This window comes from Medicago sativa, chromosome 6 (assembly GCF_051527215.1).
Source record: "Medicago sativa cultivar Bolivia chromosome 6, Bolivia_mono, whole genome shotgun sequence".
Classification (NCBI taxonomy): domain Eukaryota; kingdom Viridiplantae; phylum Streptophyta; class Magnoliopsida; order Fabales; family Fabaceae; genus Medicago; species Medicago sativa.
The window spans coordinates 93,279,413-93,305,889 of NC_140754.1; the positions used below are offsets into that span (position 1 = coordinate 93,279,413).

Here is a 26,477-nt window from a genome sequence, read left to right on the forward strand (position 1 = left end):
TTTTGTTTCGATTTACTTTTGTTGGAGTAAGAGGGAATTCCTTTTTGGAAAAGAATAATTTTATTTACTTCATTTTTATATAATTTTTTGCATTTCCTTTTCCTTTTTCATGCATTTTTATATTTTTTTCGAATCAATAAATAATTTTGTAAAGAAATGTATACTATGCTCCAATGCCCTTTAATATGGGAAGTTTGTTTGTGTATATAATGTAAGATGTTATATGGGTGGTGTTTGTGTGCAAAAGACAGGATGTTAGTAGTGAATATGTTCTGAAGTTGAAATATGAAATTGTAGAACAATATTGTGATGAGGTACTTTCTAGTTTTATATAATTGACAATGAAATTTGTCAATGTGTTGAGGATTTCACTTGGTGAACTGAATACATGCCTGCTTATTGCTTAATGCTCATATTTCATATGCCAATAGAGACTGATTTAGTCTTGAAGTCACTATAGAAAGGATCATCACTTTTTGTTATACCTTGGGTGTAACGATCTTTTGTGGTACAATAAGTCTTCACAACGAGTTCAAGTTCGGGAAACAACCTCTTGTGTAAAAAACGAGTAAGCTTGCATACAATACACCAAAATGGTGGGACCCCTTTCCAGAGTCTACGTATGCAAGAACTTTAGTGCACCATGAAGGATGCCCTTTTCCCTTTTGAGTTTAACTCCAACAAAGGTTAGGAGTGTATTACATCTTCATTCTTATTGTTAATAGTTTTAGTGTTATGATGCTATCTGCATTATACTTGCTTCACATGGAATATCTTGTGTGAAACAGTCATTGTTCTTCATTACCTACTTGCCATTTGGTGAATTGCTTTTTAGTATTTTAGTTGATGTTTCAAATCAATGAAGATAAATTTCTCTGAGGTGGCTCTTAAGGCGGTCTGTCCAAGTTTTTAACCACTGTCGTCTATCTAAACCACCAGTTACGACAAATTTAACTATATTATATTGTTTTGGTTTTGCAATCAGAGTATTGTCATTTTACTATTGGAGCTGCATCCTTGGTAAAAGAATCCGAGAAAAACAGGAAGCATTTCAAACCTGAGATGCATACAGAGAACATTAAAAATGTAATCAAAATGTTGGCTAAAATGCAACACAGTGCTTTCAAACATGGTCCATGGCTCATTGCTGAAGTTTTGCAAACCTTGTTATTTGTTATGACTTATCTTTCTATGAGAATAATCTAATTTTTTGTCTTTGTCAAATAGTTGGATAATTTTTGCCGTTCTAGGTCAGTAAGCGAAAACGATTTGAATATCCAGTGTAATGCCTCCCGTGTCTATTTTCGGACTGAATTGTTTTTTCATGAATAATAATAGTTTGTGTTACTTATGCCTCTTGAGATTGAATGGCTAATCATTTTGAGGAAGTTATATTCTGTTAACAATATAGTTTTATCATACTTATTATTTGCACAAATATCTGTTGTCAATTAAACTAGTAAAATGACTGCTTAATTTAGGAGTCTTTGTACTAAACATTATCTGTAGAGTTGATAATATTATCAATGAATTGGCCTATAAATTCATCAATGTCCTTCAAAACATTACTTATTTTGATTCATATATCGAGTCAACAACAAACCTTAAACATACATTTGAATAAACTGCAACATATAATTCTCAAATTAGTTTAGTCTAGTGATTCAAGGCATGAAATTATATAATAAAAAATAGATGAATCTCATTACTTGTTATTTGAACTAGAAACAATCATTTTTTTAGTGAACACATTTGGACCTGTCTTCATTGCCACAAGATGCAAACATGCAACGTGAAAAGGTATAATTTTCTTTAACAAAGGGTCACTTGAGTATGAACTGCTCTCTAAATCCATTGAAAGAGAAAAGGTATAATTTTCTTTTATCAATGAGATTGAAATTGATACTCTCTCCGTCTTACAATATTAGTCGTTTAAGGTTTGTGCCGGATTATTAAGAAAATGATTAATTGTGTTGATTTCGATGGTAAAATTAGTTGCATTTACCAAAACACCCTTATTAATTGTAATTAGTGGAATAGTTAAGTTGGATGAAATTCAATAAATTAGAGTATAGTAGTGAGAAAAAATAATAAATGCTGTATTGGTATTGTAAAGTGATAATTATTTTGAAAAAAAGAAAAAATGTTAAAGAGACAATAATTGTGAGACAGACAATAATTGTGAGACGGAAGGAGTAGTAGATGTGGTGCTTATAGATTACTTTTGGCAAGAAGATTTATACATCAACTGACACAAATTAGCAGGCAATAGAGAGTATTTGAATAGTAGAACAAAGATATATTATTTACCAAGATACATTGCTCCCAAATGTATCCAAAAAAGGTCATATCTCAAATGTCATAATCTGAATCATTACAAAGTTAACCAACTCTCCTCTTAAAAAAAAAAAAAAACCAAGTGAAAAAATCCAAAGATGGGAGAAAGTGAAAGCAAAACAAATATCATCAAAATAAACGGGAAATTTTACCATATACCTCTACATCTATACTCTCACCCCTACAAATTATCAAAAATTCCAATATTATCCTTATTGTCTTCTAACTTTTTACACATTTTTTTTCTTCACCAGATGCAGATGAATTCACCCCCACACAGCAGTGGAGATATGTATTTTCCCAAAGCCTATCTTGATCATTTTCAATATAAAATTTTTGTTTTCCGACAATGAAAAATAATTCCGTAAAGTTGTTAAATCATTGTTTAAAATCTTCATTGCCATAAACCCTATATTTGACTCCTTAGAATTGATTTTAGGAATAACTTAACTGAAAAAGGATTCAAGTTTCAAAAAATGCAATAGTACTCGTCGTCTATGGGTTGATGTGTTCTTTAGTTCTTTTAATCGATTTTAGGCATGAAGGAAAAACAAATAATTACCGGAAAACAAAATAATACAGTGAATCCGGAAATCTAAAAACACGTGTTCCGAAACAGACATCCAGATTCCGAAACAGTATGCGAACATTGTTAATCAGAATACTCACTATCGTAAAATGGTGGAGATTATCTTTGATTTGATGCTTTCCGGAAAAATTAGAATGGGACAGGGTGAGCAGTAAACTTTTGAAGAAATTTCAGAAAAAATTAGTGTTTTTAACTTTATATAAGAGGGTAAAATAGACAATTCAAGTAAAATGTTGGGGTGAGGGTATAGTTGTTGGGGTATGGGGTAAAATTTCCAAATAAACCAAAGAGAAGGTTATGGTCTGCTCTTGAATTATATTCTTTTACGTTTCTTCTTGTAAATCATAGAGTAAGAAAAGACTCAAAATAGTCCCACATCGAGCGGAAGCTATAGAGTAAGAAAAGACTCAAAATAGTCTCACATCGAGCGGAAACTATAGTATGGTATTATTTCTAAACTTCAAGGTAGGGCTGGAAATGAGTCGAGTCGAGTCGAACTCGTCTAAGCTCGACTCGACTCGATAAGAATTGGTTCGGCTCGAAACTCGACTCGAGTTCGAAACGAACCTTTTTTTAAGCTCGAGTTCGGCTCGTTTAAAGTTCACGAACAACTCGGTTCGGCTCGTTAGGTTCAACTCGTTTGCTCAAAATTACATATTTCAAAAACTTTTATTTATAAAAAAAAACTTTTTTTTGTCAAAAATGTATATATAGGTCTCCGACCTTTTAAAAAAACTAAATAATTTAAATAAAACTATCAAGCATTTGGTCTCAAGAGTCAAGACCATTAGCTATTTACTAGTATACAACATAGTTGCTATGCATCGCGCTTTTATATACAAATTCCTCATCTCCGATATTTCCAAACCTCCCCGATGTGGGACTATTTTTTGCACATGCTTGTGTAAAAGCATTCATAAGGTATTAAACCTTTTTTCCTCTCTCTCTATTATTAAAATTGTCGTTGATATTTAATTAGTAATAATTTCTATGAAAAAAGTATATAATTATTAAAAGAAGCTTGTAATAAATTACACATTATCGAGCCGGTTCATGAACCAAACGAGTCGAACCATACTTAGTTCAAGTTCAACTCATTTATTTAACGAGCTTAATTTTCAACTCAAGTTCGGCTCATTTGGTTCATGAACCAAGTTCAACGAATCATTTATCGAATCGAGTATCGAGTTATTTTCGAGTTGGTTCGGTTCATTGCCACTCTACTTCAAGATGTCTCACACTATTGGATTTGATATTGAATCATGTAAATATCATATCATATTTTTTTTGACAAAATATCATATTATATTTGTTATAATACTGGTTCGGTATTAAGTTTTTTTTTATTTTGTCCATGTGAGCTTAGCTCGGTTGGTAAGGACAATGCATAATATATGCAAGGGCAAGGTCTGTGGTTCTAACCCCGACACCACAAAAAAAATGCTTTTTTTCCTTTCTAAATTGATAATAAAAAATTGTTTTCTTAATTAACATATGACATATTTTCCTACTTTTAGAATAATAATTTTGCAGTCATATTTAAAACACTATAAAATATTCCTCCACAAAAATTTAGATTTTTTTTTAACATAGGATAAATTAAATTTCAATTTTTTTAACACCAAAAGTCAAGATATAAGTAGCAAAAGATAATTTTGCATTTTTAATGAGGAGAGACGAAGATAGATAGATGATTAGTGTACGACCTGTAATGTTATGATATACATGCTCCATCTCTTACAAAATATAAGCAACAGTGAGTCAAACAAAATTGATGTATTTGGTTCAAAAATTGGTTCAAATACATCAACTTTCTTTGACTCATTTTTGTTTATATTTTGTTATGGAGGAAGTATATTTATTACCCGAAAATGTTAAATTGATTAATTCATTTTAACATTATTTGAAAACGTGTTTCTTAATGGACACATTTTTTCCCGTGTTTATCCGCTCCATCTCGGTTCAGTAATTTTCTCGTTTCCTTGCGGTCATATCCATGCGCTCCATCCGGTTAAGGTAATTTTCTCGTTTCCTTGCGGTCATATCCATGCGCGTCCTTTTGGCCCCCAAGTTTCTTTGAATCATTTTGCTTAGTTAACAAGGTTTTCGTCATGTGTGTTCCCCAAGTTTCTCACGGATAAGTTGCAAAATCGTTCTATAAATAGAGATTCCCCTAGTTCATTCACTACAACAAAAAAGGCTTCTTCGTTATCTATACTTTTTCTTCTCCCTTCAACTTAAGGGTGTAGTTCTTAAACGGTTTTCTATTTACGCAACACAATAGTAAACCAGCAACAATGAACCGAGTTGTTTTATCGTGGAGGCGTCGTGGTTGATAGTGTTACTTACACAACTTTGATCATTGTCGCGGTCGTGACTCAACCGGTAATCTATTCGGTGGTCGTTTTGTATTTTCGAATTCCAAAAATAAAAGAAGTTCTAGGAAGAAAAACAAAAATAATAATAATAAGGTCTAGGAAGTAAAACTAAAATCAATGTTAATCGAAATCAAAATTCTCTATAAAATTGGATCAATGATTTTAGTTCATTTTGCTTTTGTTAGAGTAAGAGGGAACTCGATTTTGAAAGAAAAAAAATATCGTTACATTTTTATATATATATATTTCTTTTTTTGCATTTCCTTTTTGTTGCATTTTTATATTTTTTGAAGAATCAATAAATAATTCTGCTAGGTAGTGGTTCTAAAAAATCTGTTAAGTGTAAACTGTCAATTAATTGCATCATTAGGTCTGTTGTTAATTGTTATGTATACAATGCTGTAGATATGATGTGAGATGTTATATATGATGAACTTGTTGGTTAATCTTTGCTTATTGTTAGAATTTGTGCATGTTGAACTTCTTTGTATAAGAACATTGTGTTGGCTATTGAAGAGAACAGTCAAATTTTGAGCTGTTTATGTGGTGAGGATGATATTGTATGCAATAAGTGAGCTTCAAGAGGAATGTGTTTCAAAGGGTTTTGTTATATTATATTGAACAACAATTTGCTAAGCCATCATCTGAAATTGATGGATGCTGTTGATGGAGAATCCATTGGACCTGATTCAAGAGAGGTTTCACTTGGAAGAGATTTTATTGCTCATGCAACTGGGTGAGGATTATATTGAATTCACGATTTTGAAGATCAAAGGCCTCACTTCTGTTTACCCTGAAATGCTCCCTCGTGCTACCACGGTTTTTATGAGTGGTAGCTTCAACAAAGTTGTGCAGGATTTGACAGGGTTTTATGTCATTCTGATGGGATTTTTCATGATTGAGAATGTTATGACCGATATAAGGATTGATGAACGCAACACTGATAGCCTCATCAGTTCTATGATGAACGATGCATTCTATGTCTTGCAGAGTTGCATCTGAAGGGCTATATCAACTTCCAATATCAGTTCTTTTGTCACGGTATTCAATGGTGCCGGTAGTTTTATGAGCAACGAATATCATGAAGCATTACAGGCTTACAACAGAAAATTAAGGACAGTATTGGAGTGTCCCATGATTATATTCATCTCCCTGTCATCTTCTAAATGCATTTATTGGTAGACTATTTATTATTTAACCAACAGCCATACATTGTAAAAAATGAACAATTAGAAAGAACAGTATTAATTAGTTTTAAGATAATTATCATATTTTAATGTAAGTGTCATTCTGATCTGCACTTTATTTTGCCCAGCGAGATACACTAAGGCCATGAATAAAGGCAATCAGCAGAGTGGGGTACTGTGACACTCCACTTCAAAACAAAGTTCATGCTTCCAATGAAGACTTCAATAAGTATGACACAAGAATCTTATCCAAGTAATGCAATTCAAGGCAAACCAATGAAAATCGATTCAAGATAAAAACAAGCATTACTCAATAGTAGAAGCGGATTTAATAACTAAAAAATCTTAATCAAGGGGTCTACAACTGTGTGATTCATAAAATATTCCAAAAAAAAAAAAAAAACTAAGATGTGCTTGGTTGCTATCCCTAAAATACTAAGCCTGCTCCATTTTACATAAGTTGGCAAGGCACAAACACAGCCATCAGAACAAATCTCGCACGTAAAAGCAAATGATCTTAGTTAAAGACCACTGGCTTAACACAATCGGAGAAAATATAGGCCATTCTACCTGCCTTGTCCCATTCAAAGACACATAGGCCATTCTACCTGCCTCATCCCATTCAAAGACACGTCAGGCTTCCAAGTAGAATTTTTGTTATGATCAAACAGAAAAATCAAAAAAATAAACAAGATGCACCAGCAAACAGAAACATGCTTGGCAATAGAAATTGCCTCTGAACAACAGTAAACAGTGCTTCTAAATCTAATCTAATATCCAGTAGAAGACAAAACCTCACTAGGAAAAGATAGAAGAAAAAGAAAAACTAAATCACCACTTCTGGTTTGTGATTGCAAGAATGCTGAAAATGAACGAAAAATAAAAATGATCCTGCCGTGACAAGGAGCTTCAATAAAAAAACAGATCAGTAACTTTGGAACAAATAAACTGAAAAGGAAAATAAAACAATAATTAGTGATGTAAACAATTTAACTTCATCAGATTAGTAATTGGAACTCCACTACTTCCCATTTCCCTCAAGTGACAAGTGCCAGGGTGCCAAAATCTGTATTCAAGAATTAACATCAGTCTTTAAGACAACAATCAAAACTTCATAAAAGCATCGAAGTACAATAGATATAAGTATTCAACATAAAATTCATGCAGATAGGCATTATGTAGTCCATCAATAGCATAAGAATCGAAAGGCCTCATAATGAAGCAGAGATTACAAAAACCACCTTGAACAGCGCATAATATGCTCATCTCTTTCTACCACCACGCTCTCTCAAGGCTAGATAGAGTGTTTCTCCTCCACTAACATTGTAATGTGCAAGTGACATATTGTCCTTGAGAAAGCCTAGCTTTCCACTCAATTTCTGCTTGTTAGCAGGGAGTTGGATCACCCCAGCAACTTTTTCCTTCAGGCTGCCAACAGTTTCAGACAGAGATTGCACATTTATTTCTAGAACTTGTCCTTTGAGATTTCCTTCATCAACATTAGGAACAGATATATTGATCCAAGCAGGTCCCTGTAGAGAACAAATGGCAGTTAGAATATCCTCGGTAGCAGGTAGAAAATGTAATATAAATGTACAATTAGTGGTTATTTTTTATTAAAAAAATGATTGTTATCACAATAACTCTCCATACCGGATGCTGAGCCAGAAATTTATCCTCAGGGATCATAGCAGAATCGTCATGTTTCTGCCTTTTTGGTTCTGGTTCCTCTGGAAGCAGGGGACGAGCTTCCGCAGATTGCGGCGGTGAGGGCACTCCTTGAGGCAGAGGTGGTGGATGCATCATAGGAATTATCCCTGATGGTGGATGAGGGTGAGGAGCATAAGGTCGTGGAACAGGAACAGAAGTGAACCGAGATCCAAGTGGTGGAGGAATGGGAATTCCTTGGTTATTCGTAGGAATTGATGGATGCATTGGGGGTGGTTGACCACCCATCATGGAATGTTGTCTGCCAGGCATTTGCATTGAAGGAGCAGGGGCAGGCCGGAGAGATTGCATCAAGTGCATGCCAATACTACTGCTGTGACCTTCCCATATAACCTGCTTAGGTTGCTCATCATTTTTCTTCTCAATTTCAGCCTTAACAGCATTGGAAACCTCTTCCTCGGTAGTACCAAAAATATCAGGACGAGTCCAAGCAAGTCCAACAATGTTTTTTGAGATTTCATCATCCTGTGCCAAAGTGGTTTCTCGAATTTTGGCAAACATCCTTTCTTTCTGTTCTTTGTACATAGGATCAATGAGAGAAATGCGCATGTGTTCTGACATTTCACTAATAGGAATCAGTTCACCGGTGATAGGAGAAACCACAAACTTGGTTGAATCTCTATCTGCAGGAAGCCTGTCTTCTGGTCTCTTCCAATTCTTCACAATCCTAATCGGTGGTTCAGAGTCTTTAGTAATCATCTTGCTTCTCCTTATAACCTCCACAGGGGTCATTGGAGGAGGTAATTCTTCATCCTTATCGTCAACAAAATCTATTGATTCAACCACCACAAAATCATGCCAATCAATCATAGCCATTTGTATTCTTTCTTGCTCTATCTCATCTTCAGCCTTTTGCCTAGCTTGCTCTTGTGAACGCTCCCATTCCAGCCTATTCACACATCTTTCAAGCACAGTAGTCATGTCGAGTACACTCTTCTTTAGCTTCTCTGTCAAATTCTTTGGAGGCATCAAAACCTTTGAATATGCCTCGGCACATGAAGTGAAAAATGTAAACATGATGTGAGTTGGTTTCATGAAATGAAATTGGGGGTTATTAATCTCCCTACTTGTCAATCCTGTCCAAAAGGATTTCCCATTACGAGCCACAAATTGTGATGTAAGTTTTATTATATCCACCTCCTCCGCTGTAATGCATTCAGGAAGCCTAACTGTATACTGCTCAGCTTCGGGTTTAAACCGAGCAAAAACATCAGGCTTCTCTATTGGTGCTACATCATTACTATCAGTTTCCGGCGCAGGTGGAGCTGATTCCAGTAGAGCAGAATCCCGAGGTTGTTGAGTAGAAGATTGATTCTGACTACCAAACTCGGAAAATTTATAGCAAACGCAAGTTGTCATACTGCCAAAACAAAACAAAAAAGAAGAGTCAGAATAAACAAGGAAAGAATAGAAACCGATAAGAACCAACATATCCAACCAACGAATTAATAGTAACACAACCAAGGAAGAAGATGAAAATAGGGTGCTTTATTGATACAAATGAAAATAGTAAAATAGTAGTCAGAAATTCTACTCACAGAGCAAAGCCGCGACACAACTCAGAGAGGAATTCTACTCTGGCCCTAAACAGAAAACTTATTCCGTCGTACTTTTTATAAAAAACAAATAAACAAACAAACTTTTCTCCATAGAAATCAAACAAACAAGGTGTGTTCTGTTTATGATCATAGATAATGGTGCTTTAAGTAATTGTGGTTGAAAAGTCAAACTACTTGAAAAGTAGTCAGAAATAGTATTATTTCAATTGTCTTTTTTTTTTTTTTTCCTTCGCTGATCAACAAGCATAAGAAAATTGTTATATTGTTGAGGAGTCACAAAAGCACAAGAAATATTGTTGCTTTTTTATAGCTAATTATGCAATCGTGTTGTTTTCTATGGCTAATCAACAAAATCAATTTCCAACCGTTTATTTAAAAAACAATTCTTGATTCACAGAAGCACAAGAAAACGACAATTTGAGTATGAATAAAAAGAAAAAGGTGTTACCTGACCAGAAGGGTGAAGAAGCGATGAGAGATTTGGCAGAAGTGGAAACGGTATAAGCGCGTTTTGACTATCCTGTTGCTAATCCAACTAAATAAAACTCCCAAGAATTCCTCTTTATATACTAAATAAAAAGAACATAATCCTAGGTCACTTACTAATAATCTACTTAAACTTAACTAACTACCTGCTAATTACTTAAAACACTCTCATACTAGGTCCAAATTTGCGATGGCAAAGCAGTTTGGCCCGCCCCGTTTAAGCCCGCTTTTTTTTTTTTTTGGAAAGGCAAAATCAATGGCATTAAAAATAGGTACCAGTAGTATCAAAAAAGATTACAATGAACATAGATGAACACCACAACACAAACCACCAAGCCTACAAACAACAGACCTCTTCAAACCACACTAAACCAAAGCATATAGCCGTTTAAGCCCGCTTAAAAACAGACGAGACGAACCGAGTAAAATTAGGTGACTAAGTCCAACATCTCAACTTATCCCGTTTAATGACGGACAAGCGAGTTGGCATAACGACCCGCCAAACAAAAAACTTTGTTCTTTAGAGAGAAAAAATCAACTTTTTTTAATACATTTATTTACAACTTAATTATTAAAAAAAAGTATGTTGCTTTTATCATAAAAAAATATAAAAGAATAGACATATAATAAATTTGTGGCAAAACAAAATAATTAACAAATTGTCGAACTCAACGTCATATTTAATAACAAAATAAGGAAAATATGTCAACATAAAACAAATACGCAACATAAAAAAAATCATAAAATAAATCCAACAACCAAAATAAATCCAAAAGGATAAAGTAAGTCTAAAAAAAACGAGTTAAGCGGGCCCGCCCGCCTCGACTCGTGTCTCAGGGGCGGATACATGTTGTGGCTATGTGGGGCTAAAGCCCCACATGCCTTTTCCCCCTTTTTATTTTTATTTTTTTAATAATAGATAAAAACAAGAGAATACTAAACTTTTACAATTGTTTTATGCTTGAGTCCCGCAAAGTCATTTGCATCTTTTGATGTGAACAAATTATTGAGGATGATTGAGTTGTATCCAAATGATTTTATAGATGTGCCGAAAGTGGTGTTACGCCATCAACTTAAGAATTATGTTACAAATGTTCAATCCGACCCAAAATTTGATAAATTGAAAGGGCTTTAAGATCTTTGTGCAAAACTTGTGGAAACAAATAAGTGCAACACATTTGCTATGGTTTATAAACTTTTGAAGTTGGCTTTGCTCTTGCCGTAGCAACCGCAAGTGTTGAACGTGTTTTTTCATCTATGAAAGTTGTGAAGAGTAACCTATGTAACAAAATGGGTGATCTATGGCTAAATGACCGTCTTGTAACTTATATAGAAGGAAATGTTCTTTTAACAATTAACAATGATGTCTTTTTATCTCATTTTCAACAAATGAATAGGATACAATTTTCATTGTAATGTATTGTATCAACACATGTTATTTCTTATTTTAAATATAGTTTGCATTATTTATTTTTTGAAATTTTAGCCCCACATGTATCTAAAGTCCGGATCCGCCCTCGCGTGTCCGTCCTATTTCTTCAACGAGTTAAGCGGGACGAACCAACCGTAGGAAGCGGGTACAAAACTTCGACTCGCCTTGCCAAAAATAGTGGGCTAAACGGGACAGCCCGACGTGTTGGACCCGTTTTGCCACCCCTAGTCCTAACATTGTCACTTTAAAACAGACTTGTCCTCAAGTCCGAGCTTGGAAATTTGCCTCTATCAAATACAAAGTTGAACAATCCATGAAAAATAAGTAAACCAAATTCAACAATATGAAGGTGAGAAAAACACAAGAAGGAGGTTAAATTGTGTTGGCTTTTTCCGGTTTTCTTTTTCCGTTCCGTTGCAATATGAGTGCAAATGGAATACATAACACAAAGATAAGAGAGAGAGAGAGAGAGAGACAAACAATTTATACCGGTTACCTCCACATCATAGGAGTAGTCCAACCCCTTTGCACTTCCAAGGGATTTCACTATAATCTCACTAGATTACAATTGCTGAAAGACTCTTTCAAGAGACTTCGCAATGCTCAAGCACCCTTGCAAGAGACTTCTTTTCTCAAGGTCACTACCACGAGCCTTCCACTGCTCAAGAACAACTCCAAGAGACTTCTATTAGCATATTCTGTTGTAATTAAATGCTCTTTATTGTACAATGCCTGTATAATACAATCTATGGTGCATCATAAACATGGTTCAATCAAATGTCTTATTTTCTCTCTTATTCAACATGGTATCAAGAGCCTATTGAGATGCAACCCTACACCATACTCTATTTTCTCTCGTGAGAATTATTTTTTGACAACCCGTGTTCCAACTCCAGTTTGCTCCATCCTTCGCTTCCGTCAAAGATTCTGACACTCTTTTCCGACCACCTTCACAACTGATGCAGTTGTAATTACCATCTTCGACGACTTTGACGTCGAGTGAGCATGGTGCCAGAATCGTCATTATGTAAAAGATTATATTCTTAATTTTTATGACCAAACGATTATTTTCTTAATTAAAAATTGGTCTATTTCTAATCACATAAATGATTTTATAAGACTGAAACTTTTATTTGCAATGCTTCTATATTTTATTTTTGTCTTTAAAAATTAATCTCCTAAAAGTTTTCCAACACAGTTTTCGTCTTAATATGTATGTGTTACATCTTTGTTCTTATTGTTATCAGTTTTAGTGTTATGAAAGTAACACAGTTTTACAACTCTATCTTTGTTCTTGTTCCTCATTATACTTTCTATTTCGCGAATTACTTTTGAGGCTTTTAGTTGATGTTTCAAATTAAATCAATGAAGATCTTTTAAACCTGAGATGCAAACAGAAACCTTTAAAGTGTAATCATAAATGTTGGCTAAAATGCAACACAGTGCTTTTATCCTCCCTTATTTTTTTCAATGGTGAATTCACTGAAACACAGATTCTCAGTATTTGTTATGACTTGTCTTTATTTGTCTAGTAATTTGAGTAAGACGACTAGTGTGCACGTCTTACTCAAAACAATTCTAAATCTATAAAAGGTGTGTGAGATTCTCAGTATTTGTCATGACTTGTCTTTATTTGTCTATAATCTTAATTTTTGTCTCAGTCAAACAGTTGAATAATTTTTGTCGTTCTAGGTTGGTAAGCGAGAATGATTTGAATATCCATCGTGTAATGCCCTTTCGTCTTTTATTTTCAGTGTTTTCTCATAGATAACTATGCATCGAGGTTGAATATTAATCATTTTGAGATGCACCTGGAGGAATATTAATCAGAATGAACTGTTTTCTCATAGATAACTATGCATGAACTGAAAGTGTATTACTGTTGGTAATGTCTTTAATCTGTGCAGGAGGTGGATAAGTTATTATGACGTTGAACTAGTAAAATGGTTGCTTAATATAGTAATCTTGTTACTAACCTGATTGATTTCTTCTTGCTCATTTGCAAGTTATTGTCTTCAATCGTGGAACCAATCTCTATCTGGTTTTAATTCTAATGATCAGTTTCTATTAAGTAGAATCATGTTGCAGCATTTGTGTCAAGAACTTTTATAATTTTATTGGTGTTCAGAACTTGTTGAGTGGTGGTTTGTTTGATGTTTCAACTGGTTGTGTGAAAGAACTTCATTTGCATGCATATACGAAAATTCGATTTGAAGTACTCTTTCTTCTTTACTTTTCTCATTTGTATTGCACCGTGCTTGAGAGATTGAGAAACAAAATTAAACATACGTAAGTCCTTATAAAGATGACTATGGAACAAAATCTCGAGGATTGACAAATTGGCACTAATATTGGATTCTACGGAAAGTAATAAGATTAAAGATGACTAAAGAAAGTCCTACTACATAGTGTCACATTTGAGGGATTTCACTGTTAAATTTGTGTGGTCTTACTTTTAATGATGTAATTGTAGAACGGATCCTACAATGCACTAAGACACCAAGACAGTAGTAGCTGGACCGTTTAATTTTTTAGCCTGCGTGGTTGACATTCTACGTGCACAATATCTAGGTAGTGCCACAAAATATCTTAAAGAGAACAACATGATCGTGACTCAACCCACTAATAACTTCGATGGATGAAAATACTTTTTCAAAATAGACTTTGGTAATACAAATACAACATCATAGAAATCCAAAAAAACAACATTTTTAATTGTGTGGAAAATTATATCCACCATCAAGCACCTTGAATTTACAAATAGACAAAACAATGAGGTAGACAATGGCCACCGAAAATAAAAATAGTCAGCTATCAAACCTTAAACTAGAGACTGGACAGGTCCAATGGTTAATTAGTTGCTAAGATAGTCGAAGTTAATTAGTATTAATTGGTTAGTCAGGATTAGTTAAAGTTAGTTACTCAATTAATAAGACTACCATGTACTCAATAATCACCATCTTTTGACCAAAATAATTTTCTATATATTTTACTTTCATTTTGTTTCATTTTGTAAGAATCAATAAATAATTCTGTTAAGAAGTTTATACTATGCTCCAATGCCATTTTGCGAATTACTTTTAAGGCTTTTAGTTGATGTTTCAATAATTTGTGCAGGTTTAAGTATATAGTTTTGATTTTATAGTTAGAGTATGGTCATTTTTAACTATAGTTGCCTCCTTGGTCAAAGAATCAGAGAAAAACAGGAAGTATTTCAAACTTGAGATGCATACAGAGAGAGACCATAAATGTGTAATCAGAAATGTTGGCTAAAATTCAACAAAGTGCTTTCAAGGATGAAAAAAAAAATCAAATTGTAGAGTCGTATTTGTTATGACTTAAGACTTGTCTTTCTTTGTCTATAATCTCATTGTTTGTCTTTGTTAAACAGTTGAGTAATTTTTAAATAATTTTGCGGTCATATTTAAAACATTTGTAAATGATCCTCCAAAAAAATTAGATTTTTTTAAAATAGGATAAAGTAAATATGAACATTTTTTAAGGACTAACTGTGAATCATAAAATAAAATGCCATTCAAAAAAAATCATAAAATAAAATAAGTAATTCTAAACAGGCGAGACTATGAATGTTTTAGACCTAGAAATCTAATTTTAATTCCTTTTTTATGGAAAAACTTTTTGTAAAATTCTAAACATGCATGAGCCTTTTTCAAAAAAAAAATGGATGAGTCAAACAGTAAATTCTTTATTTTCTTTCCTCCATTTTTGGCGTTTTTTAAACAGGCGAGACAAAGATAGATAGATGATTTTTTTTTTTAAAAGGGCGTATATTTTTTAATACCCAAAAATCATTCCCTCAAAAAAATACCTAAAAATCATGAATTGATTAATTAATTTTAACATTATTTGAAAAACATGTTTCTTAATGCACTTTTTTTTTTGGGTCTATCCGCTCCAACTCGCCTCAGCTAATTTTCCGCACCTAGGGATGTCAATGGGTATCCGTGGGTACGGGTAGTATAATATCCATCCCCGCCCCGTTAAATAAATATGGTACTCGTACCCGTCCCCATACCCGTGCGGGTATCTCTATACGGGCAATCCACAGGTATTTAGATACCCACGGATATCCGTGGGTACCCATGAATTTTTTTATTTTTTTTGTACAAAGAAGAATTCAACTTTTAATTACCTACAAAATTCAACTTTTAAAGATCCATACATAACATATTTCATTTAAATTTCATAATCCATACCATAATTCAACAAAAATAAGGATTCTTACATCATCTCAAGCAAATTCATCATACCAAAAAAGATTAAATCAATTCAAATCCATAAAACAATTAAAAAGCCTTAAAATTAGTTTATTCCTCTAAAATTAGAAAGCCCTAAATTCTAAAATCATAAACAAGTAATCATTCTAAGGAGAAGAAGAAAAGAAAAGAGATGAAGAGAAATTTTTGATGCTCTTGAAACCACGCTCTTATATATATTTTACTAATTTACGTAATTTATTAACGGTACGGATACCCGCGGGCACGGTATCATCAAATCCGTGTCCGTGTCCATAAAGTAACGGATAGTTAAATATCCGTTTAATATACCCGCGGGTACCGTTTAGCTACCCGCCCCGTACCCATGACGGATTTTATCCGCGTGATACCCGCGGCACGGATTTTTTTCCCACCCCGCACCTACTTCGCTCCCCAAGTTTCTCTTAACCATTTTGCTTTGGTTGACCTGATCCGCGTCATTTACGTTCCCCAAGTTTCCCACTCGATTCCTTTTAAAAACTCTATAAACATACTCATAGGTATACGTTCTCGCAGTACATTGAAGAATCGGTGAGAAACTCTATAAACATACTCGTAGTGAATGTATACGTTCTCAAGTTGAAACATACATTGAAGAACAATATTGTGCTGAGGTCGATGGTATATTTTTCATTACTACTTCCCATTTTTATATATTGACAATGAAATTCGTCAAAGTAGAAACGGTATTTTTTATGATTTCACTTGGAAAATTGAATACTCAATTGTCTATTCAAGAAAGAAATGTCGTTAACTTTTGTCAAAAAATGTTAAAAATCATCTTCAAAGAAATTCATCACATTCATCATCAAACCCGTAAAATTCATCACATTCGTCACCTCCCTTTAGTATTAGATTGTTAGATATGCCGAACTAGTATTAGATTGTTTCGCATTTTATTTTATGAATCGTATTTAAACAAGAGCAACATGCTATTTTTTTCTAAAACGTTAAGAGATTCAGATTACATAATCGAAAACTTGTGAAAAATAGTTTGAATTATATAATTTGAACTCGAGCTTTGTAGAAATGTTGGAGGGCGCGCGAGAAGTGTGAAGGTGGGAAAAGAAATTCCCAAGAAAAAAGTTGGAAAACATTCCATTTTGTAAATATATGTGTTGGCCCAAACACAAGCCCAAAACTATATAGGTTAACAAACGGGTATAAACCAAGAGTGTTTCATTAGGGTTTTCTTCTCTGCGAATACGCACTCAGCAGCCGCATCTGCATCTTCTTCGGCTAAGGTACAATTCAGATACCCTTTTACGATTTATTGCTCTATGTGATTTCTCATGTAAAATCCATGTTAATTGAATTCAAAGTTCTCATTTTTAGTTTCTTTCTAAACCCTATTTTTTGGTACAACGATGAGATGATTGAGTAGTTTTTCTGTTTTATTTTACTTTTGTTGAACTTTCATTTGAAATTTAAAAATGGGTTTTTTTAGTTGTTGCATTTTTATGAAATTTTGTTGCACTGATTGATATGGTTAATTACTTGGCTTTGTTGATTTGTAACCTAACATGAATCTTAGGGCCTGTTTGGATTGGATAAACCACTTATTTGCAGCTTAATTTATGCATAAGCTTACATAAGCTATTGTTATAGAAATAGATAAAGGCTCTGTTTTTATTGGCATAGGATTTGTGAGACAGTTTAGGAGAATTTATGAAAACAGTTTATGATAAAGGGTCTGTTCTCCAATTTAGTTTATAAAAATTACTTAATAGATTCTGCTATGAAACTAGCTTATGCAAGCTTATACACAAGTGCTTATCATGGCGCTTGTTCTATAAGCTGCAAATAAACTTTGTTTCCAAACAGACCCAAAGTTAAGTTAAATCGTTTTTGTATTTGTTATAAGTAGTTTTTATAAGCTATATTGGATAACTTGTGAAATTAAGCTGAAAAAATCTTCTGAAAGTTCTCATAAGCTCTCTCAGATAGTTTCACAAAACAAAATTTTTTTTGAAAGTTGTCATAAGTTCTCAGTCAAATAACTTATGCTAGTAGATAAACTCAAATAAGTCAAACCAAATAGCCCTTAGTCTAAATTGCTGTGTAACTATAAGGTAGTGTTATTCTGTTTGTTTTTTCATTTGTTATTCAATGCTGCAAATACTTGACATTTTTATGCTTGGATGTCCTCTAATCGTGGTATTTTATCAGTGAATATGATTGGAAATGTTTTATAATAAACTTGTTTCTTAATTTATTTTATGCCTTGTGTGTTGATGTTTATGCTTTTGTTAATATATATCCTGACATGTTGAATTTTAGGCTTGATTGTTGTTACATTATGTGTTAACTATGACATGTTGTTTTTCTTTTTGTTTTTTCCTCGGTTAAAGCATTGTTTAAGTAGAAGCTTGGTGATTGTATTTTTTTTCTATGCTTTTTTTTGTCTAATGGGATTAGTGTATCATTGAACTAGAAATTTGTGATGTAATAGTAGGCTTCACTATCTGGTCGATGCGGATTAATTCAATTCCCATTCAGACTCGTTCCCTTGAAGCAATAGTAATATGTGTTGTTCTTTCAATTCACTTCCACAATCCTTTATTTTGGTTTTGGGAGAACGCAAGAACAACTAAATTGTAAATTTTTATGAAAAATCGTTTTTTATTGATTGGTTTATCGTTTTTGAATCATTTGAGAAAATTGGGCTGTGCTAGTTAATAGTGATGAGTCTTTAACAGACCTGTAATGATTTGCGGGTATGATCGCAGATTTTATGAACATCTAAGGGGCTGAGTTAACTAGTTATTTTCCCATTTTTCTTGTTAATGTTTCTGTTGTTTTTATGTTTGGATTTTAAATCTTTGTTTTTGTCTATTTTTTTCAATATTTTGTTTCGTGGCTTCTGATTTTGATTTTAATCATGCATGCACTTTTTTGTGTGTTTGCAATATTCAATTGAAGCCTATAATTGTGTTCCCCTCGCTATCCACTACTGCAATAATGATGTTGTATTTGGACGTCGGGAAACAAAATTGATCAATTTTCTACTTGATTATGCGTGTTTAAACACTTTTAGTTCTTCTCGTCTGGTACTCAATATTAGGTTTGGTTCTTAATCTGCTGCTTATAGATCTTGTTTGGTACTAATACTGCGTGGTATTTCTGATGATGACCTTGCTTCTTAGGCTTTTATTGTTGTTTGAAGTTTATAAAATTCGTTCTTTAGCTTTTGCTTAATTTAGTTTCTTCTTTGTCTACAGTTGTGACTTGTGAATATGTTTACTTCAAGGAAGAAAATCAGCAAGGACAAGGGCGCTGAGCCTACTGAATTTGAGGAGTCAGTTGGACAGGTTATATATTGATTACTACGGACTATTGTTGTTGCTGTGATTGGTGATTAGTCTCAATAATTACAAAATCTAAATCATTATTGTTTTCAATTTGTTGTTGCAGGCTTTGTTTGATCTGGAAAACACTAACCATGAGCTCAAAAGTGATCTGAAAGATTTATACATCAATTCTGCAGTGTAAGGATGTGTTCTTTATGGTTTGTTCGAAAATACATCTGTTTTTTTGTGTCTCATGTCTACCGTTTTCTGTTATCTACAGCCAAGTTGATGTTTCTGGAAACCGCAAGGCTGTGGTTATCCATATCCCCTACAGATTGAGGAAGGGGTTCCGCAAAATTCACGTCAAGCTCGTTAGGGAGCTTGAGAAGAAATTCAGCGGAAAGGTAATCAAAGTCTTTTATACCTTTGCCAGTTATTCTTTCTAACTGCACCATCTTTTATTACGATTCTGTCTACCGACAATTTTTTGTTCCAATTTCTTTGTCTTCTACTCGTTATTTTTATCCTTATTTCAAGAACTTTATTCTGTTTTGCAATCTCCTTGGTTTTTAAATTGCTTTAATTTATATTTACTTGAGAGTAGTTCTATTCAGCTGTAAAACTGAAGTTAATCAGGCTGCGGTCTAAGCATGTGTTTGATTTGGCTTCATAGTTTTCATAATTACAACAAAAACTCACGATTACATGGAAGCTCCACTTTGTAGCTTCTCTTTATCACGACAGAATGCATGCCTTGTAATCATGCGAGTGGCAATGTAAAGAAGCCAAACCAAACATACACTAAATAATTTGATGATAGCATAACAATAGCCTTGAAAAATTGTTTTCTCACAGATTTATATTTGATGTTTCACTTTATTGCCAAAAATTTCCGAGGAACAATGGTTTCTCGCCAAAATTAAGGATTTCCGAGGAACTTTTTCCTCGGTATGTACAAGTCGAATTTCGCTCCTCCCTCCCGCAAACTCGGTGCGGCGCGCTTTTCCAAATTAAATACCGAGGAACATGTTCCTCGGAAAACATGTTGTCATTATTAAATTCTTTCCAAAGCGTGTATGACCGTTGTAATGTATTAAACAAGAATTTTATATAGAGGCAGCTAGCTTGTAATAATTTCTCTCGGCAATTTTTACAACAAACTTTTAATTATATTACCTACCTCCCTCTTTTCAAAGCGTGTATAGTCCCCATCCTCCATACAAACCGGTTCTTGTAATGCTTTCCTCTATAAACAAGGATTCTAAACTTTTTCAAGAACTTCTTCATTCTCTAAAAATCATTTTCACTTAAATCATTTGAAATTTAGCATCAAATCATTGTTATTGGTAAGTTTTACAAATGTATTTTTATTTTATGTATATTGTTGATTTAGTTATTTTGTACAATGTTAATTTATCAATTTATTTATAATCTCACTATCATTAACTAGTTATATACTTTTGATCATAGTTATTTATAATCTCACCGTCAATTTCTTGTTGATGCTTAATTTTTTTTCTATTTATTGCTTAATTTATTTATTTTTTATTTTTTATTTTTTAAATGTAAGGTTAATTAGTAGTAAAAATGTTAATTTGTAAAAAGAAATTGTGTTGGTAAAAAATGTTAGTAAAAAGTTAAGTAGTTTTAAAATATTAGCTTCTTTAAAAAATTAATAAAAATATTAGTTAATAAAAATGTTAGTTAGTGATTAAAATGTTTTGAAAAAAATTTGTTAGTAATAAAAACGTCGTTAATAGAAATTGTTAGTTGGTAAATAGGTAGTAATAAAAATGCTAGTTAGTAAAAATCTTAGTAACAAAAATCTTAGTTCATAAATTTTAGTATATACATGTGACATATAATATGTGTAATTCATGTAAATTGTAAATAACTAATTTGATAGTTTTTTTTGTCGTTAGACGTGCATGTTGTCGTTGTTGCCGCCGTTGATTTTTCTCGATATTTTTCATCGGATTACAACTTGATCGTGTTAGTTTCTTAAATTAATTTAATATTATTACATATGTATTTTAAATTTTAAATTTATTTATATATAACTTTATTGATTAAATATGCATGGATATTGGTATAAAAAATATAATATGCATAAATATTAGTTTTTGTTTTAAGAAATGCATAAATAGTTTTTTTTTAAATAGAATTTAACCAAATGTGTCAATAGTGCGGAAGATGGATCAATATTATTACTACCGAAGTTGGATGTACGATAGAACATTTCCTGGGAGAACCAAACTTAAACCGCAATTTGAGGAAGGAATTCATGGATTTGTTGCTTTTGCCATGTCACAAAACATTTATGAGAGGGAGGGAGGGATAAGATGTCCGTGTCTTACTTGTACGTGTAGATTGATACAGAGCGGAGAAGATGTCATCAAACATTTAAAAAAAGTTGGCTTTATGGATTCCTATTGGGTGTGGACTAATCATGGTGAACAAATGCCGCCTATTAATACCGGGTTCAATGTGAACACACATGCTTCATGCAAGTGGAACACATACAGAGAATGTTGAACAGCTTGACATGATGGATGATATGATTGGTGACGCTCTTGGAGTGAACATGTCTTATGATGAGCCGTTGAAGAGGAGCTACCCCCGAACAAGAAAGCACAAGATTTTTACAACTCCGTTGGAAAAGATAAATGAACCGTTGTTTGAAGGATCAAATGACTCTAAATTATCCATGTGCGCGAGACTTTTACCGCCAAGTCAAATTGGAATGTACCTCGATAAGTGCTTGGAGCATTTTGTGAAAATGCTTTTGGATGCTACTCCCATCAAAGACAATCTTCCAAAAAGTTATTATGAGGCCAAGAGATTAGTGTCGAAGTTGGGATTAGAATCTAAAAAGATTGATTGTTGTAGTAATGGGTGCATGTTGTTCTACGACAATGAATTCGGTACAAATGATGGTGCACTAGAGGAGTGTAAATTTTGCAATGAACCGAGGTATGTTGTTCGCAATGATGATGTTCACCGTAATCACAAACGAATCCCGGTTAAGTCAATGTTTTACCCGCCAATAATACCAAGACCGCAAAGGTTGTATGCATCAATGCAAACCGCCGGTAAAATGACTCGGCATTACTACAATAAGTCAACTCCACCCGAGATGCGACATCCTTGCGACGGTGAGGCATGGAAGCATTTTGACCGTGTTCATCATGATTTTGCATCGATCCACGAAATGTGAGATCGGGATTATGCTCCGATGGCTTTACGCCATATATCCAAGCATCTGCAACACCTTATTCTTGTTGGCCAATTATTGTTACCCCGTATAACCTCCCTCCCGAGATGTGTATGTCAAAACCTTACATGTTCTTGACTTGTATTATACCGGGACCATCGAGTCCACTTGATGGCATTGATGTGTTTTTACAACCCTTGATCGATGATCCGAAGAGGTTGTGGATTGGTCAATTGACATATGATATTGCAAAGAGGGAGAATTTCAATATGAGGGCGGCTTTGATGTGGACTATCAACGACTTTCCCGCATATGGGATGTTGTCCGGTTGGAGTACTCATGGTAGACTTGCTTGCCCTCATTGTATGGAGAAAACAAAGGCGTTTACTTTGGACTATGGAGGAAAGGCTTCATGGTTTGACCATAGGATGTTTTTACCGTAAGGTCATGTATTTCGGAGGAAAAGAAATATGTTCAGAAAGATAAAATAGAAAAAGATGGTCCGCCTCCTAAGATATCATCTCAAGAAGTGTTCCGTAGGGTCCGTGGGCTATCGAGATTCCCGTATGTTGGCAAAAGAATCGATACCATAAATATGGGGAAAAGCACAACCGGATCAAAAGAAGTATTTTTTGGGACCTTCCTTATTGGAAAGACAATTTACCGAGACATAATCTTGATGTTATGCACATTGAAAAGAATTTTTTTGACAATATACTTCACACAAAGTGATGAATGTCTCGGGTAAAACAAAAGATAATGAGAAGGCAAGACTGGATTTGTCGGTGTATTGTAAGAGACCGTAAATGGAACTACAACCTCTTCCAAATGGAAAATTTCGAAAACCCAAGGCTATTTTTAGTCTAACCTCTCGATGAAGCAAAATCTGTTTGTATGTGGTTAAAAGAGTCGAGGATGCCGATGGTTATTCTTCAAATTTAGCAAGGTGTGCCGACGTCAACAAGGGAAAGGTGCGTGGGATGAAAAGTCATGATGGTCATGTTTTCATGGAACGCTTACTTCCAATTGCATTTAGTTCATTGCCAAACAATGTTATAAAACCATTGACGAAGTTAGTCAATTTTTTAAAGATCTTTGTGCTTCAACTCTAAGAACGGATGAACTTGTTAAAATGGACCGAATATGCCAATCACTCTTTGTAAACTTGAGCAAGTTTTCCCACCGGTTTCTTTGATTCTATGGAACATCCGTTCTGGTTCATCTCGCTTACGAAGCCATGCTCGGAGGACTGTTCAATATAGGTGGATGTATCCTTTTGAAAGATGCATGGGTGATGCAAAGCGATGTGTGAAGAATAAGGCTAAGGTTGAGGGATCAATACGCACAAACTTACACATTGAAGGAAGCAAATTATTTTATCTCTCATTACTTCAAAAATCGACATTGACTCCAACAAACATACAAAATGAAGTTGATGCCGCAAGTGGAAGTCACTCATTTGCATTATCGGTCTTTTGTCTTCCTTGGCCGTCATGTTGGGAACAAAGACTATTGGATGAAAGATAAAGAGTTGCGGTCGAAGTTCATGTGTTGATTAATCGCACCGAAGTTAAACCATACCTCGAGTACGTCCATCATGTATATGTTTATTTTAATCCCATTTTTTTTTAATATTACTAAAGTTAACTTTTGAATTTCACCACAGGCATTTTTGAGTTGGGCAAATGTTGGTGAACAACAATCTTCTCGGTTATATATATGCTAATTTTCCAGAATGGTTTAAATATCAAGTATCAATTATTGAACCTACTAGAGGGGTCGGTCATCCGAGAGGACTAGCTCAAGGGCCGGAGAGGCTTGCCAAAGAATATCACACTTACTTTGTGAATGGATATAAATTTCATACTCATGCATGGACGGTGGGCAAAAAAACATATAACAAATGGTGTTTACGTAAAAGGAGTCTGAGAAGGAGGTGAAGATGACTTCTATGGCGTGATTAAAAACATATATGAATTGTCTTACCAATATGTAGAACATGAGAACAAAGTTGTGTTATTTTACCGTGAATGGTTTGACCCTTCTAGGAATGGGACAAAAATTGACCCAATCACCAAAATTGTTGACATACGAATGGACAAAAGGTATAATGCGTTTGACCCATTCATCATGGCACATAATGTAAAACAAGTGTATTATGTACCTTATCCTTCGTTTCAAAGCAACGCAAACGAGGATGGTGTGCACCATCAAGACAAACCCAAGAGGTCACATTGAAACGAACATCCCAATTGAAGAAGCACTTACCAAGATAATGAAATGTCATCTCGTTCCTAATGAAATTGAAGTCGAACCAATTACAGGTTTGGTTGACGAAGAAGTTGGTGGTCAAGAAGTTGAAGTTAACTTGTTGGATGACAATGAGGAGGTGGCGAGATAGCAGTGGAGATAACATGTCTTACAATGGGGGTGATACAGATAGTGATGATGACATATAGGATTTTGATTAAAATATTTGTGTAACATTTCAATTTCTTTGAAATATTGTGTAGCATTTCGCAGTAATGATGAATTTATTAGTTTTAATGTGTCTTTATCTTCTTTTTTAGTTGTGGAATCTTGTTAACGAGTGTCTCGAAACACTCTTTAAACATTACTCCCTCCGGTCACATATATAAGCAAAAAGTACTTTTTAGATTCATTCAATACTTAAACGTATTTCGTCTCTATATGCACCAAATACATTACGTATTCAATGAACCTAAAAGTATTTTTCGCTTATATATGCGACCTGAAAGATCTATTGTGTAGCATTTCTCTTAGTTTTTTTTATAGGGAATTTCTCTTTGTTTTATCGAAACACATTTTTCACTCTCCCGCTCGCTTTTTTCATGTGGCGCCTTCTAGTTTTCAAGTTATTTCATTATTTTTTCTTTTTCCTTTTTTTTTCAACAACAAAAATCATTTTGATACATCGGAGCTAGCACTTTCCTCTCGTCTCACTCTTTCTCTCTCACAAGGCTAGATCCGCCGCTTCTCATTCTCTCACAGAACCAAACTCGCCGCTTTTCCTTCTCGGTCCGCTTCCCGATCCCTATCATCCGAAATTGCCAAAGCCTTGAACTTATATACATGGTGGAACTCTTCACGTTCGATTCTCTTTCCTTTTTTAGGTTTAGGAGGAAGAATGGCGTGGATAATAGTGAGAAGAGTTCGAACAAAGTAATCCAGGATCTCAAAGACCGAATCCTCCCTTACCGTCACACAACCATTGAAGAACTCAATCAATTATTCAAAGGTATTCTCATCCTTTTGTTGTATGATTTGGTGATTAGGGTTTATAATCTTTGGAATATTTATAATGAAGATCTTCTCAAATCTTTCAATATAAGCTAAGAAGAACCAAGCCGAGTTGACATTCTCCATTTTTGTTTTTGATTTATCGCCGAACCCACAAAACCCTTTTTCCCCAAAATTCCATTTTTCATTTTAAGTTGACGATTTACGGTGGATATTTATGATTTTTTTATTCAATTGGTTATTCAATTAGTTAGAGAAGCTTTCCAATGATTTTGATGAAGTAGAAAATTCGTTATTGATCTTGGAGGAGAAAACATTACAGGTTTTGGTGGCATTTCCAAAGAATCCATGCTAACTTCCAACATATCAATAACTTTACTTATTGTAGGTCTATGAGTAGGAATTGTTTGAATGCACCACGAGTTTTGAAGGATTCGGTCATTTTCTTTATATCGTAGTAATTGTATCTTTTTATATTCAGAGGACTTTGACTTTCAAGGAAGTCTTCTATATGCCGATTGTTCCTTGTTATTTTGCCGAATTGTGTTTTTATAAACTTCCATATCCTAGCTTTATTTCGGCATATTATGACAAGAATAAGTGGTAGTAACATTCCAAGCACCTATGAAACCTATCAAAGTCCAATGTAATATTTGATTATTTTTAGAATGCATTAAATAGTATCTTATATTTTTTTGAGCAAATATATAGTATCTTATATACATATACTCTTATAATC

At 33.9% G+C, this 26,477-nt stretch overlaps 2 protein-coding genes, 2 non-coding genes and 1 pseudogene across 4 annotated transcripts; 4 read left to right on the forward strand and 1 right to left on the reverse strand.

The window, feature by feature from the left end:
• Positions 1-6,797: 6,797 nt before the first annotated feature.
• Positions 6,798-10,315, reverse strand: LOC146918316 (putative splicing factor 3A subunit 1). Its single transcript, XM_085719962.1, has 4 exons — positions 10,227-10,315; positions 8,145-9,579; positions 7,733-8,023; positions 6,798-7,557 (listed from the first exon to the last, which is right to left on the reverse strand). The coding sequence occupies exons 2-3, from the start codon at positions 9,576-9,578 to the stop codon at positions 7,754-7,756; spliced, it is 1,704 nt and encodes a 567-aa protein (XP_085576088.1). The 5' UTR covers position 9,579; positions 10,227-10,315; the 3' UTR covers positions 6,798-7,557; positions 7,733-7,753.
• Positions 10,316-17,079: 6,764 nt separating this feature from the next.
• LOC146918317 (small ribosomal subunit protein eS7-like) lies at positions 17,080-19,724 on the forward strand. Its single transcript, XM_085719963.1, has 4 exons — positions 17,080-17,217; positions 19,195-19,284; positions 19,388-19,461; positions 19,544-19,724. The coding sequence occupies exons 2-4, from the start codon at positions 19,210-19,212 to the stop codon at positions 19,707-19,709; spliced, it is 315 nt and encodes a 104-aa protein (XP_085576089.1). The 5' UTR covers positions 17,080-17,217; positions 19,195-19,209; the 3' UTR covers positions 19,710-19,724.
• LOC146918318 (small nucleolar RNA SNORD25) lies at positions 18,648-18,733 on the forward strand. The gene has a single exon (XR_015016994.1). It is a non-coding gene; the product is annotated as a small nucleolar RNA SNORD25 (small nucleolar RNA).
• On the forward strand, positions 18,830-18,969 carry LOC146918319 (small nucleolar RNA snoR136). The gene has a single exon (XR_015016947.1). It is a non-coding gene; the product is annotated as a small nucleolar RNA snoR136 (small nucleolar RNA).
• A 2,087-nt stretch (positions 19,725-21,811) lies between the features above and the next one.
• On the forward strand, positions 21,812-22,968 carry LOC146918320 (uncharacterized; annotated as a pseudogene).
• The last annotated feature ends 3,509 nt before the right edge of the window (positions 22,969-26,477 follow it).